Source organism: Neovison vison, chromosome 1 (assembly GCF_020171115.1).
Source record: "Neovison vison isolate M4711 chromosome 1, ASM_NN_V1, whole genome shotgun sequence".
NCBI classification, from domain to species: Eukaryota; Metazoa; Chordata; class Mammalia; order Carnivora; family Mustelidae; genus Neogale; species Neogale vison.
The window spans coordinates 101,631,217-101,647,297 of NC_058091.1; the positions used below are offsets into that span (position 1 = coordinate 101,631,217).

At 35.5% G+C, this 16,081-nt stretch overlaps 1 protein-coding gene across 1 annotated transcript in view; it reads right to left on the bottom strand.

Moving 5' to 3' along the window:
• Positions 1–359: 359 nt before the first annotated feature.
• The window catches only part of BMP5 (bone morphogenetic protein 5), a 113,978-nt gene continuing 98,256 nt past the window's right edge, over positions 360–16,081 (bottom strand). The window contains exons 5-7 of the mRNA XM_044253110.1: positions 5,838–5,914; positions 4,402–4,512; positions 360–604 (exon numbers count right to left, since the gene is read on the bottom strand). Coding sequence (XP_044109045.1) covers positions 455–604; positions 4,402–4,512; positions 5,838–5,914 — 338 coding nt within the window. The 3' untranslated portion in view covers positions 360–454. The remainder of the gene's footprint in view (positions 605–4,401; positions 4,513–5,837; positions 5,915–16,081) is intronic.

The window sequence follows — 16,081 nt, forward strand, 5'->3', positions numbered from 1 at the left end:
GTTGTTATTATTATTATTAATTTTTTTAGTTTTATTTCTAAATAAACAACCTATCCATTTTCACAGGTACCACATAGCCAAATGAATTCAATGTCCTTTATCAGTGATTAACATGCAAAGGAGTTCTAATTTCAGAAAATTATATAAAAATTACATTAGGAAAAATGTTGACATGGAATTGAATTGGACTTAGCATATCCCATTGAAAGTTACACTGAACTATCTATTGTGTAATAGACCTATAGAATAGATTTTATTGCTAAGGCATCCACAAAGGAGAATATATACCTTTAAATAAATAAAAGTAACTATATACACAATATTGTACATAGGTACAGAGATGAAATGAGCCAGAGTAATTTTATGAAATTCCCTTCTTGTGTGAAAGTATACTTTTTATTATAGGCCTAAACCTTAATACAGATCTTTTTCTTATTACCAATATTATTTAATATCAGTGGCAGCCACACGAACGCACTACCATATTTCTGTATTTTTTCAAGATGACATTGGAGCTGTCATCAAAGTACAGCACAGAGATGGCATTTAACTTGGTTGGAGCACAGCAAGGTTTTGGTACGTGGTCAGGAAACATCAGATGAACCTGGGAAAGAAAAATATGTTTTTGTTTTTTTTTTAAGAAATGAGATAGACATTTTGTCCAGTGCTTTCAAATAATATTCTTGGTTTTTTTTTTTTTTTAAGATCTTATTTATTTATTTGACATAGAAAGAGATCACAAGTAGGCATAGAGGCAGGCAAAGAAAGAAGGGGAAGCTGGCTCCCTGCTGAGCAGAAAGAGCCTGATGCAGGACTCGATCCCAGGACTCTGAGATCATGACCTGAGCCAAAGGCAGAGGCTTTAACCCATTGAACAACCCAGGCGCCCTCAAATAATATTCTTGTTTTGTCACACAATCAGACACACCGTTAAGCTATCACTCTTCTATTTATGTTCAGTGGCTGGGGTGGAGGTTGGGGATTGGTAGGGAAGGATGTATTTTTAGGTGTGAACACCTAGACTCAACTCACCCGTTCTCATTATGTGTTGGGGCCTTCAAAAATACTCTATCAAGTAAGGAAAACTCCTTCTATGGAATATTCAGTGGAAATTTTCCTGGGGGAAAGAACATGGCAACTAGCACTGAGTTGCTTTTGGTTAGAATGACTCCTTCTATCTACTTCATAAGAAATGCAGAAGTTATAAATGCAAATTCATGAAGGGACACGATTAGACTGTAGAAAGATTTGAATCTAAGAATTATTTTTTAAAGGACAATTAACAACAACTCATAAAAGTTACACACACTTTTAATTTTCCACAATAAAGGAAACATAAAAATCACAGCAAAGTGAACTCCAGGTATAATCCAAAACTTATTTTAAAGCAATGATTTCAACTCTTCTCTACAGAAATTTTTACCAAACTGGCTGGAGATTAATACCCTTTTGCTTTCTTCTCTCCTAGACAAGTGCCAAAAAGCACGTTCAGCTAAATCAGAAGCAAGGAGCCTAGATAGTTTACAAACTGAAAATCCCTCTCCTCACAGAGCCTCAAAAGGTAGCTGTACACCGAAAGTGAAATGCTTAAGCATAGAGTTTGTTCACATTTTGATCAGACTGGCAGTCTGCCTATAATTTGTAGTCATTGAGCAAGAAGCCAGTACATGGTTCCCCCTTTCCCACCCAGCTACCCTGGCCCTTCCCCCAAAGGAGTTTATGGGAAGTCCTACTGATGAGTCTTAAGGGATCCACAAAAAGCAAATATAGCCTCTTAGAGTTTTGGCTGCACAATGTTCTGGCTGAAATGATATAGGAGCCCTGCATGTGGACAGAAACAGCAGGAAAAATGAGGTGATCTGACATGAACTTGAAATTTCCTAGGACCTCACAAAACTAAAAGTTGGATAGTTTCGACAAAGTTCAGATGCAGGCTTGTGTCCCTCATCAGCTTGATCTTCCATAACCCACACATACATGATTGATAACCCCTTATTTCAATGGCCTTGGCAGCTTCGCAAAGCAATCATTCTGAAAAAAAAATGGATTGTTCTTGACTCGTTTCTCAAACATATTAGTCATAAATATGCTTTCCTTTAGCAACAAGCATGTCTTCTTGTTTCATGTCCTTCACAGAACAAGCGTACAGAGTGCACAATTCCAGGAAAAAAAAAATCAAACTTCCCATGTATGCTTCAAGTTTTGCAATGACTTATGTCCCATGTCTCAGGATAGTGAAGCAGAGCAGGGACTTGTTCCAAGTCCATGTCAAAATTTTTTTTTAATGTTTGTTTTTTGACACTGCCTTCTAGACTATAGCCCTAAAAGCTGACAATACATGGTTATATATTCATAAGAAATAAGAAAAAGAAAAATGAGAGGAAGAGTATTTGGACAGAGTTTTTTCAATAAATAAGCATTGCTCAGCCTGAGGCTGCCTTTGATACATTAGGATGTATCAAATTCAATGAAGCAGAAGTCTGCTTTCTGAGTCATTAAGAAGACAATATAAAGAGGCAAAGAATTTTCTGAGAAATGAAGTGTCATTCCTCTATAAGCTAACAGTGGCTATTGCTTTGACCCTATAGAAAGACAGGCACCATGGAGATTCTTTCAATGCTCGAAACAGCAGCATTTCTCTCTATGTGATTGCATTTTGGGTCATCATAGAATTCTCATAGGCAAGGATACATGGCTATGGTTCACAGAGATTCTTTTTCCCAACCCCCAGAAATGATATCCTGCATCAAGAAGCACTTCTATTTGTAGGTATAGCAAATATGAAAGCATAACAAATCTTAAAATTTCCCTAGGAATTTCCTCTATTCTTTGCATATGGCACAGAAGTAGGCACTCATTGGTCAAGAATAAAAAGAAAAATATTTATAAATGACTGCCTTTCAAAACATGCATTTGTTTTATCTCTCTGTTTCTCTTTACTCCAAGGTTATTTCCAAAGTTTTTGACAATACCCATACTCTAGTTGCCATAGACATACCTCTCTGGTATCTAATTCTTCTCCAATACCTATGATGTCCAGACCAGAAAACATCAAGCCATTCAAGGATTTAATCTGCCAATTTATATATATACCATTCCTTATTCAGAAGAAAACTGGCATAGTCTTTTATCAGCTTTAACTTTAAATGAATTCCAAAACAATAACCTTAAGAGTCAACTCACAAATTCTAGTAGTTCCATTTTTTTGTTGATCATAAACAAGACTCACCCACAAAGATAGATTATTTTTTCCTCATGGCTATTGCTCTCCTACTGGCATCTACCAAAGAGCAACTTCTGTCACTCTTTTTTTTTTTTTTTTTAATATTTTATTTATTTATTTGACAGAGATCACAAGTAGGCAGAGAGGCAGGCAGAGAGAGAGCCAGGGAAACAGGCTCCCCGCTGAGCAGAGAGCCTGACGTGACGCTCGATCCCAGGACCCCAGGATCAGGACACGAGCCAAAGGCAGAGGCTTTAACCCACTGAGCCACCCAGGCGCCCCTGTCACTAAGTCTTGAATCTAAAACAACGTATCCTTTTCCTTCTCTCTTGATGACATATGGTTAAAATGTTCTTATTAACCCAAATATTAATTCAGAATTTTATCACATGATCTATTGCACCTTTTAGGAGCCTCTCACTTAGTGTTCCAGAGACTGTCCCTCTGCCAGATCAGTAAGTCACACACCATAAGGCAGGTGTGTCAGGCTCTCAAGAGGTTTCATGAGCTCGTTAAATACAGTACAACCATTTAGAGACCACAAAATCAACATTTCATTATTGTTTTCACAAAAATAAGTCCAGGTTATTAGAGATTAAATCACTGCTGAATGCCAGAGTGAGGAAAGGAAAAAATGAAGATGAAATTCCACCTTAAAGATTATTAAAAATATAATAAAGATCATGAAATAGAAATGAATCTTCTACTTAAAGTCTACTTGTAGAAGTTTCATAATACCAAAGTATTGTGGTGGAACATTCTTTAATAATTAGAGTAAAAGCCCTCAGATGAAATTTAGTAAGGCTATTATTCAATGTTTTTGCAATGGTTTCTAATGAATTGCTAGGTTAGAAACAGCCCCTGGGAACCTGTGTGGTTAGTCATATTGCACAGCAAAGAAATCAGTGCAGAGTGACCACTTCATGTGGTTACTCCAATTTTCCTAGCTGAATTCTTCTCCATTCTGGAATCAGGACTATTCTTTAAACCAGTCTGAAATTCTTGACTATTCCCACAATTATTACTTTGGCTCTAAAAAGAAAAAAAAAAAGTACCAAGGGAATTTTAAAGAAAAAATAATGCATTTACAGCTATAAATGGATGTTTTCCTTTAAAATAACATTTATATGACACTTGCATCATAAACCATTTCCAATTCTACAAACATAAAGGCATACCAGGGTCTGAACTATGGCATGGTTGGTGGCATTCATGTGGGCATTGAGTGGAAAAGAACATTCTCCATCACAATAAAACGCAGCATATCCTTCGGGTGCTATAATCCAGTCCTAAAATGTACACACACACAAAGAAAAAGAAAGAAAGAAGAAAAGGAATAAAAGAAATCATCAAAATAAAAATAAAGTAATTCTGAAATCATACCCACATTTAGTCTGGCTAGGTTTCTCTTCTTCATCCAACAATTATTCTCACAAGATAGCTACCCTCAAGCCCTTAATTTATTTTTAAGCTGAAGTTTACAACACAAGTATAAGTATTTTCACAAGAAATTGCCCTCTGCAATTCCTCCCAAGAGGTTGCTATGTAGGATATTCATAGTATGCATTAATTCATGTATTCATGAATAAAACCATAATCATTAAGTAGCTTGTAAATATTGTTTAAACAGGAAATGATGAACTCTGGAAAGTTCAAGGGAACCAGAAAGGAAAAGAAGAATAAACTTAATTGAGATAATTCCCATTACTCCTTAAAAACTCATTCCTGGTTTTAGAAACCTCACAACCTCTGAGAGCTTGAATATTTGTTCCTTTTGCTGTTTTTCTTTCCATTCACATGTGAACTTTAGAGTCTCTTTAGAAGAAACAAATTAGAGCAAATTCTTGAGAACTGCACATGAAATTTTGGGGGAAGCCAAAAAATTGGCTTATGGAATGGTTGCCCTGATTCTTTTTCCTCATGAAGTAAAACTTGGTCCAAACGCAGACTCACTGAATGAATCGTGTTGAAGGTTTATCATAAAAGTTTAAAATGCTTACATTTTAATATTACTTTTCAACAAGATAGCCCAAATTCAATTCTGTGAATACATTGTAATGGGATAATGTAATCTAAAGACTTCAATTTAAACTATCAATACATAGGGAAATTAATAACTATTTTGACTAAATCCTCCTCCTCACCGTGTTTGTGAAGCATGTGGAAAAAACAGCAATAAAACCTTTAGGTTCAGGGGAAAAAACATTCTTTTTTTTTTCCTGTGGCTCTCCTTTATGACAGACATTATAGTCAAGGATTTTATTTCCTAGCCCTAGAGTTTGAGACCTGGGGGACAAATGGTATTGCTCGAGTTAATCTGAAAAACTGGTATTAGAATGAAAACTTCGGGATATTTAAACAACAACACCTTTTCCCACCTTCTAAAATATCACTGGGTTACATTTCTTCTTCAGCATAGTTGTTTTTTACTGTAAACTCTGATAATAATGTTTCAGTGGTGGTAGGATAATGGGGAAATAAAAATGATGTGGATAGCCCATGTACTGAACAGTCATCAAAAATCATTGGTTAGTGTATTGGAAAGATTACCAACAAAAATTATGAATAACTCCGGATTTATAATAAAACAGAAAGGAACCACCTAAGTTCTTACCTGCCATCCCAGATCCCGGAAACTCACATAGAGTTCATGCTTCTTACAGGCTTGTTTTTGTTCACTTGTGTTATAATCTGAAGATAAAAATCAGATTTTAAACAAACAGCAGTTAACAGTTATCCTATTATTTCTTTTACAAGATCACTGATAAAATTAAATGGAAGCTGTCTTTGATGTTGCAAAATACAAGTCTGAATCTTAAAGCTTAGAGCCACTTAGCTAACTTGGTGAACTGTAGGCAAATCACTTGTCCTGAGTTTCTTCTTCTGTAAAGTTGAGTCAGTATCATTTACCTTGCAAGGTTCTAATAAGAATTTGGTTAGACTCTTTGTTTTATGGGGCACTAATCTGATGCCTGCCATTCATTGAGTACTAGCTGCTCAATGAATCCTCATTCACTAAGTAATTCATACTTTAGAGGAACTTAATATATTTATACATACTAAATACTCATACAATGTTTTTTTAACATCTTCCATGAGACAGACACTGGGAAAGTACCAATTGGGACCTTACAGAGTTGATTTTGTTTTAATAAATATATTAAACTCAGAATACTCAAAGTTGAACTTTTGATTTTTCCCCCAAAACCTGTCCAACATGTAGGCCCTTCTATTTTTGACTGATGACAGCTTTCCCAGCAAAGACAGAGAAAGAGAGAGAGAACGTTAAAATATGCTCTTTTTCTCTGACTCTCACATCCATTCTCTTAAGAAATCCTACACATTATGCCTTCAAATAGGTCCCAAACCCACCTATTCTTACTACCCCCATGACTAGTCCTGGTCTAAACCACCATCATCTTTCCCCTGGATCACTGCAATATTCTCATTGCTAATTCGCCTTGCTTCTGCCCTTGCTCATCTACAACAAAGCAATCAAGTAGACCTTCTAACAAGTAACTCAAATTATATCACTCCCCAGCAAAAAGTCCCACTGGGTTTCCCTGCATCACTAAGAGTGAAATAACCTTCGTGGTTTACAAAGCCCTATCTGATTTGACCCCATTACCTCTTTGACTCATTTCCTACTATTCTTCCTCTCCTTCACTCCATTCTGGCCATGACATCTCCTTGTTGTTTCTACCCAGGTAGCTTCTCCCATCTCAGAGCCAACCCCCCCCCCCACAATATATATATATATATATATATATATATATATATATATATATATATATATATATATTATATATGGCTAACATACAGCTTCTTCAGCTTTTCACTTAAGCTCCATCTTGTCAATGAAGACTTCACTAACTACCCTATTTAAGATCACAACTCCTACCATGGTATTCTTGATCTCCCTTACCTTGCTCTTACTTTTTTCCATTTCACTTATTTTTTAATATGCTATGCCTTTTACTCATTTATTATGTGCATTGCTTCTTGTCTTTTTCCTCCCTCTAGAGTGTCAGCACTACAAAGTCAAAAATCTTATTTGGTTCTGTTTGGTCTACTGATACATCCTAAGTTTCAGAAATAGTCTCTGACACATAGTAGGTACTCAATAAATAATTTGAGGAATTAATAAATGAATTCCCCAATGTGTTCCACAAATGACTTGAGGGGAAGGAAACACATTATTTCCTTTACATATTTTAGAATATAATCTGAAAAACCCATAACCTTTTATAATTGTGCAAAAGAATTAAGGATAGGAGTGTCTCGGAGGCACTGGGTTAAGCACCCAACTCTTGGTTCCAGCTCAGGTGGTGATCTCAGTGTCATGAAATCAAGGCCTGCATCAGACTCTGTGCTATGTGTAGCCTACTTAAAATTCTCTCTCTCCCTCTCTCTTTTTGCCTCTCCCCCACCCGCTTGTGCTCTTGCTCACTCAAAAAAAAAAAAAAAAAAAAAGTAAAAAAAAGAATTAAGGAGTAATGGAGAGCCTCAATATTGCATCTGGACTAAACTAATACCAAAGAAACACAGAGCTTTATAGAAAATCTCTGTTGTCTTCTTTGGCATTTGTTCACACTTTATACAAATAGCATTCTAAAAGCTAACCCATCTTTATTATTTCCAATACAAAATAGAAAGAGAAAAAAATATAGGGTAAGGGAGTCAGCAAAATAACTTGTTTCCAAAGAAGACAACTATTTTTTTCCTCTAGGAATAACTGCTACATTCACTCTGATAGTCATCTCCGTCAAATCCATGTAGTAGTAGTTTACTAGGCAGAGTAGTGTGTTCTAAGATGTCACCTTCCAGTTTAATTATCTTCAACCTCTAATGAAAACGTAGGCACATCAAAAATCCATGGAGCCTGTTTTAGAGGCTCTTGTCATCCTTTCACAGTTACTTCAAGTAATTCTTTATTTCTGTCTTGAAAACAAAATAATGATTAAATCTTGAACTCAGACGTTTTTACTTCTACACCACAGTTATGCTCTGCAACTAACTTCAGTAAAACAAATTAAATATGTAGCTAATGATGGAAAACGGAGAAAGAGAATGTATTTGGAGTGCCTCACTCTTATTCTTTGGGCAAACTTTTTCCCTGATCAGACGAGCATAAGGAGTTAATTTTGCCCAGGCAATGGACAAGCATATGTAACACTAAGTACATTAACATGAAATGGACAAATTCCCTGTATCACTTTTAGGGAAAAGAAATTATTGATGCTGGTATTAGTTTGATTATTTGATTAAACTTTTTGAAATTTAGAGGAAAAAAAAAAGTCAGCTATGCATTAGACCAGGGTCAGGAAACTTTTTTTTTTTAAGATAGTAAGTATTTAGTCTGTGGAGTCTTCCCTTGCAATGACTCAACTTTGCCACTATAGCATGAAAGCAGTCATAGACTATGTAAATGGATGGATATTACAATATTCCAATAAAATTTTACTTCTGGATGCTAAAAATTTGATTTTCATATTACTTCTACGGGAAACAAAATGTTATCCTCCCTCTGAGTCTTTTTCAAACGTTTAAAAATGTAAAAACCATTCTTAGTAACTGGGTCATACAAAAATAGGCCACAGGGCCTTGCTTCACCAGCCCCTGCATTAGACAATAATGGGAATATTTATCCATTCATCCTTGTCTTAATTAAAAGCACTGAACACGAATAAAGACATTGTAGCCAATAACACATACATATATATATGAAAAGCTATAAACTATGTGTATAGTTATATGAATTCCATGTTTATTAAAAAAAGTACAACTTAAAGTCAAAATAGATCTGTTCCATCTATGCAGCTTTTCGTACTAAGTGATGTATATAATGTAACATCACATAAAGGTAATGAGCAATGAAATTTATAACAGAATCTGATTCCAAGAGTCTGATTTCATAGAGCATGAGGACCATATGCTTATTCTGTTAGAAATAAAAATTAATGGATGAGTGAAGTAAATGTTGTACCCAAACCAGCAAAGTCTGCAGTTAGGTTTACTATAAATGGTTGGCAGAATAAACTAAAGGAGGAGGGGCAAGGAAATGAAATTTATGTATCTCTAAAAAATAGTGATTGATAGCCCCTCGAAAATTAACATGAAATGGACATAATGTCACCTACCATAGATTAACCTGCCTACAAATGAAGAATTCTAACAGAAATTACTAAAATGTTCTGGTGCTACAAGCACTCTAGAAAACCATGCTGACATTCCTCAACCAAAATGCCCATGTTCTAAATGAAGCATTTCTTCGTTTTGTCTTTTAATGGTAACACTATGGGAAACCAGGGCCAAAATATTGTAAGTTTTGTTAAATACTTTACGTAAACTTCTTTATGATCAATTTGTCTAAACAGTACAAATTTAATCCTTTTCTTAGTTAAATTTTTAAGACATTATTTTGTTGTAGAAATAAAATTGCTAAAAAAACTACATAGAGGTTAAAAGTGCCCCCCACAAAAAAGTCTGAACTTTACATTCAAAATTCAAAATAGAATGTCATGTCAAAAGCTTAAACAAGTCAGAGACAGTGAGATACCATGTTTCGAAAACAAAAGAGGTGTTAGCATTCTCATGATCAGTTCCCAACAGGAAAAGGAGACAAAGGAAGACAGCACCTAGGCATGGGGATTTTTGCTAATTTATAGAAAGTGGAAATGACAAATAGATGAAGGTATAAGTGGTAAAGAAGCAGGAATGATGCTATAATAGACTATTAATAATTTTGATTTGGTTTTGATTTTGATTTGGTTTTGATTTTGATTAATAATTTTGATATGGCCCTGGGGGTAGAGAAATTCATGATAAACCCCAAGCACCTAACAATCCCTTTAAAGATGAGGGACTTAAAATGCTATTACTATTCTATCTTAATCACAATCTTCCATATCCAGTGAACTCCTTGCTTGAATTAATGTGCAACTCACTAGGAATTACTTTTATTGATGTTTTTATGAATATATGTATTTGTCTATGTGTTTAAATGTCTGATGCAGAACAGATATCACAAAACAACAACTATCTGGTATGTTTGCTTAACTCTGGTTAGCAAAGTGTCTACAAGGATGATCCAACTAATATCCTCATCTTTGAGCTTACTGACAAAAGGTTTGCCCACAAACCTTGCACTCTTTAGATGTTTGCTACTTTGTTAATAGGATCACCTGTCATCTAGTGACCCAAGTAAGAACATTTGGTAAGTTTCTTACTTTCTTTCTTCCTCTCTCATGTCCTACCATTAAACTGGTCCATAAAGTCCACTCACTAACTGATTTCTAGTCTAGATAACCTGTCGGAAGCCCTTTGCTCTCTTGGTTACCTCATACTTCCTCAACATCCTCTTCCAGTAACTTTGTCCTAGGATAACAGTCCACCCTTGCTCTCCCTCCTACATCTCTGACCATAAGTCTTTGTCTTTTTTATGGAATTGCTTTTTCTCCTTGCATATAATGAAAGGACTAAACTTCCATGGGAGTCTGCATTGCTGATTTTTTTGTTGTTGTTGTTTTATTTTCAATGGTACTGTCAAGTCCTTTGCTTCATCTAAGCTCACATCCATGTCTTTTCCTAATACCATCCACTTATTCTTGACACTCCAAATCCAGAGTCCTGTCTTCTTACCCTCTGCTGGTCTCCTCTCACATGTTTTGGTTTCCATTTCCCCTTTCTCCAATTTATAATCTTCACTGCTTAGAGTGTTGGATTAGATTCCTAATCATTATTTGGGCTCTCAATTTCCTCCCTTGGCATCCCATCCTTCACTCTGATGTCAAATATAACTTTTTAAAATGTATATCTGGTTATGGCACTCCTTTTTCCAATTGCCTACATGAAGACACCATAGTTCCTTACTTTGCATACCCTAGTCTTTATAATTTGGTCCCTCCATACTTTTCTAGCTTTTCTCACACCTCTCACGCTAGAAAACTTGTATGCCCAGCTATTGAATATGGGTACATTGCTCTGTAACTGCACATCAGTCTGCAATGGCTTCACCCACCCCTCCAAATGTCTTCATAGACATTTTCCATAAGTTCTTCATGAAGTCTTTGGAGCCATAACCAGGGCTGCTTAGGTGCTCTATCTTTCCTATTATTCAGTACTCTATACCTATTCTAATAGAATTGACCTCTTAATAATTACTAACGCTCATGTCTTTCCTATTGTCTGTGGGAGTATTTTTTTAAGAAGCAAGATGCTCAGCTATCCATCTTTTCTCAGTGTATTGTTAATACTGTGCATATCACACAAAGGGTACTTATTTAATACTGAATAAATCTTTTTTACAGTAAATCATGCCCAGATATATTCTAAGGATTCTCTCTAGACAGAGACTTGGCAAGAGACACAAAGCATTAATGTCTATTGATACATTTATTTTATATTATATAATTAGTTGCTCAGGTAGATTGGCCAAATCAGTTAAAATTTCGAACATCCTTCTTTCTTCTGAAGTCTTAAAGACCAAGAAATTCCAATTAAGTGACCAGGAGTATTGGTACTTTCTGTGAAGAGAAGTTCTACTTTTCTCAGATGTAAGAGTCTAAATTCTTTATGTACCATTTCTGAAAAACCAAACCACATGAATTCATTTCAGAAGTAACAATGTTAATGGCTAACATGAAATAAACATACCCTACTGTTCTTAGTTCTTTACACATATTAATTCATTTAATCCTCACAACTCATGTAATCTTATCCTAGGGAGCAAATACTATTAATATTCTCACTTTACAGATGAAGACATGGAGGCAGGGAAAGGAGACATGTTGTCCAACATTATGCAAATAGTAAGTAGTGGACCCAGGACTAAATGACAAAATGAAATACATGATAGGTAAATAAATGTACAAATAGATAATATAGACACCAAAATTGCTGTTTTAGGAGGGATTTCCAAAACTTTTGTAGGATTCAGGGCACAAATAACAGTTTTTAGTGTTAATTATTATAGAAATTAAGTGGATCAGAAACATTCTCACACGTGCCACCTTGTAAGATTTTCACTTCAGCCTTCATCTTGAGAGCCCTTATTTGGAAACAACCAAAATGTCTTTTAAGAGTGGCGTGACCAAATCAACTCTGATACAAGCGCTGTTGACTATATTGCAACGGTTAAAAAGAATGAGGTCACTCAATTTGAAAGATGGCTGAGATACATTGTTTAAAAAAAAATCCATAAAACTGGGGCGCCTGGGTGGCTCAGTGGGTTAAGCCCCTGCCTTCGGCTCAGGTCATGATCTCAGGGTCCTGGGATCGAGTCCCGCATCGGGCTCTCTGCTCAGCAGGGAGCCTGCTTCCCTCTATCTCTCTCTCTCTGCCTGCCTCTCTGTCTACTTGTGATCTCTCTCTGTCAAATAAATAAATAAAATCTTTAAAAAAAAAAGCCATAAAACCAACTCTATTATATTCCTGTAAGTCAAAACTATGAGGATACTAAAAAGATCAGTGGTTGCTAAGGGGAAGGAGGGATGAAGAGCCAGAGGAAAGAGGGTTTTGAGGGCAGTACTCTGTATGATACCACAATGATGGATACATGTCATTAAATATTTGTCTAAACCCACAGAATGTAAACACCAAGAGAGAACCCTAATGTAAACTATGCACTTTGGACAATTATAGATACATTCTTGTGATTCATCCTTAGTAAGAAGCACTATTCTCATGAGTAATGTTGATAATGGGGGAGGCTAGGCAGTGTCAGACAGGGGTATATGGGAAATCTTTGTACTTTCCTCTCAATCTTGTTGAGAACCGAAAATTGCTTTAAAAAATAGTCCTTAAAGGGGCGCCCGGGTGGCTCAGTGGGTTAAATAAAGCCTCTGCCTTCAGCTCAGGTCATGATCCCAACATCTTGGGATCAAGACCCGCATCTGGCTCTCTGCTCAGCAGGGAGCCTGCTTCCCTTCCTCTCTCTCTCTCTGCTTGCCTCTCTGCCTACCTGTAATCTCTGTCTGTCAAAAAAAAGTCCTTAAAAATACATACAATATATCATTTATGTGATTAAACACACATAATAAAATACATTCTCCAAAAGATAGATAGATAGATAGATAGATAGATATACCTATATATATGGAGGTAAAGATTTGCGAGTATAGGTACTATGTTGATATAAGTGTATCCAAGTAACCTATCACAAAAGGATTTACGTATGCAAGAGAGAACTTCAGTTTTATTGATGATTTTATTATCTTTAAATAATGAAAATATGTATTAATTATATGATATAAAGCATTCTAAAGAAGTAGTTATAATTATTCTTTCTGATTTTGGTTAACATCTGTTTGTTCAAGAGATATGAGTTTACACTGTCTATATTAGGCAAAAGACATTACCTATCAGAGTTGAGAGTAAGTAGAGAATGTTTCCATTTTAATGACTCTTGGAAAGACTTGGCCTAAGAAATCACATGGTGTCAGACAGGGCCACTGAGGATTGGATTCACCTTCAAAAGTCCTAATATCCAGCACACTGTCAGCAATCTTTACAAGCAATTCTACAGCAAACCAGGACTTGCCGTTTGTCTTATTAATTCTTCCCAATTCTTAGTACTCTGTTCTTTTCAGCACTCATCTAGTCCTTAGAAGAGTATCTTGTTCTCAGTAGGTTCTTTAAGACCTTATCACCCAGGTACCTAAAGCCTTTTTAAGCTAACTAAAAAATTAGCTATCACCTCCATTTCCTTTCCACCCTACCCAAATTCAAATAAACATCCACTGTGCTGCCTCCTCGTGAAAGAGGCAATATCTCACACAACGTGTTTGCTCAGTCTCCTTGCCAAATATCTGAAGAGGAACAACGAGGGACAGTTTCTGCAAAAAATCTGGGGACACTTTTCCTGTGCATATTCATCTGAAAGAAGAATTTCATTTTGTCCATTCAGTGGATACATTAATTTATTTAACCATTTCCTATTTTGTGCTAGACATTGTTCTAAGATTTTCCATAGGAGTATAGAAGAACAAAGGATCATTGAGAAGCTGGAAGGTAAGACTCTTTGAAATAGGGAAAAAATTGGGTAAAGAAAGCAAAAATGACCTGGATTTTAATTCTCCTAACTGAGACTTTCAACATTTGGCACATACAGAAAAAAATGTAATCACGCAAACATCTAATACAACTTTCTTCCCCCCCACTGGCTTCTCTCTTAGCCCTGTAGTCTTCAAACAGTATTTTATTATAAAGACTTGGTACTATTACAGCATTTATTATTTATATTTGAATAATTTTAAAATTTCACTGGCATTTCAAGTTTCCTAAGTATCAAATTTTTTGTTTATATTAGCATTCCCTTTCCTTAAACCCCTGTCTGTTAGGCCAAATCCTAGGAGACCTTTTCCCAGCTCCTTGATTACTACCTATTGAAAGGTTACGTCTCATAGACACAAACCAGCTACTTTCTTTCTTAGTATCAAAATATGATCATGCTCCAAAACTATCTACCACCTATTTCACAGAAATGGCTGCCAATGACAAACTTTTTAAAAAGAAAATATCAGTCTAGAGTAGAATAAATTTTGTACTCTAAATGGTGTTAGGAAACTGGTGAAAAGTTACATGATTTCTGCTCCATGTGTTTTATTCATCTCTAGTTATAGAAGTCCATTTGTTTCTTGTGGTTAGAGAGAGAAGATAAATAGAGTTCACCAATAGGGAAAAGGACTTTGATGATTTCAGTCTCTGGAACGCCATTGCCACAGTCCTTACGCGCTCCAATAATAAGTATGCGACTTACACTTTTCCCTTTGTAATTTCCTCAAAAATTATTCACTCTTCTATTCATGGTTTAACAAACCTTTTCTTAATGCAGTCTGTTACATCAAATTAAAAACATTTCAACCAATTTCAGAACCATTCTACATGAAAAGAAAAATATACAACTTTGACAGGCTAGTATTTATAAGGAAGAAAAGGTCTTAGAAAGTTATTTTTCTCCATCTTTCATATTCAGCAATTATAATTTTTGCCAAGCTAAATACCTTGTGAAGATCTTTTAAAATAGCTTTGTAACAAGGCACTAATATCATGTTTTACTTTCACGTGAAAAATACAGTTAAACTTATTTGGTCAGGAAAACTACTTTACAATATTACTCTATATATAGCATGTAATTCAGTATAATGTAATTTCATATAGAAATCTTCCTCATTTCTGTTACTAAATTTATCAAATAGACTTCTAACACGATTGCCCTGGTGCCCATATTTTAGGAAGATTCCAATGAATTCCAATTTGGTATTTTTGCTGAGAGTCCCAGGTGCATGCAAAATATATATACACACACACACATACACATATAGATATGTATATAGTTTTATTTAGAATCATTCTTACCTAGCACTCATACATATTTGAGTAATAAAAAAATTATAGTATGATTTATCAGTTTCAAGTGCCGGGGCGGGAGCAGGGGGCGGAATGAAGATTTCAGGAATAATGGTAAATACTGTCTGAATGTGTCTTTTTGGAAGGGTAAAGCATTCTAATTTGCTTGAATACCATACGCAGGGATCATGTCTGTTTTGTTCACCAGCACATCCATTGGGCCTGGCAATACACTGCATATGGTGGGCATTAACACAGAACACATATTTTTCAAATGAACAAACATATTGTACTAAGTTGGGATGTTCCAGGATAAATTTTCCCCTTCAAACAGATTTACTTTTTGGAGATAAAGAAAATTTCTTGGAATAAAACAGCCATCATTTTCATCTAAGAACGGCTTATGAAAGTCTGTTTGCAGCCTGGACTAAACAAGGTACTTACTGGTATAAATAAAATGATTCTGTAACTTCAGATTTTGGCAGTTGGATTCATTCAGGTCGACTGTAC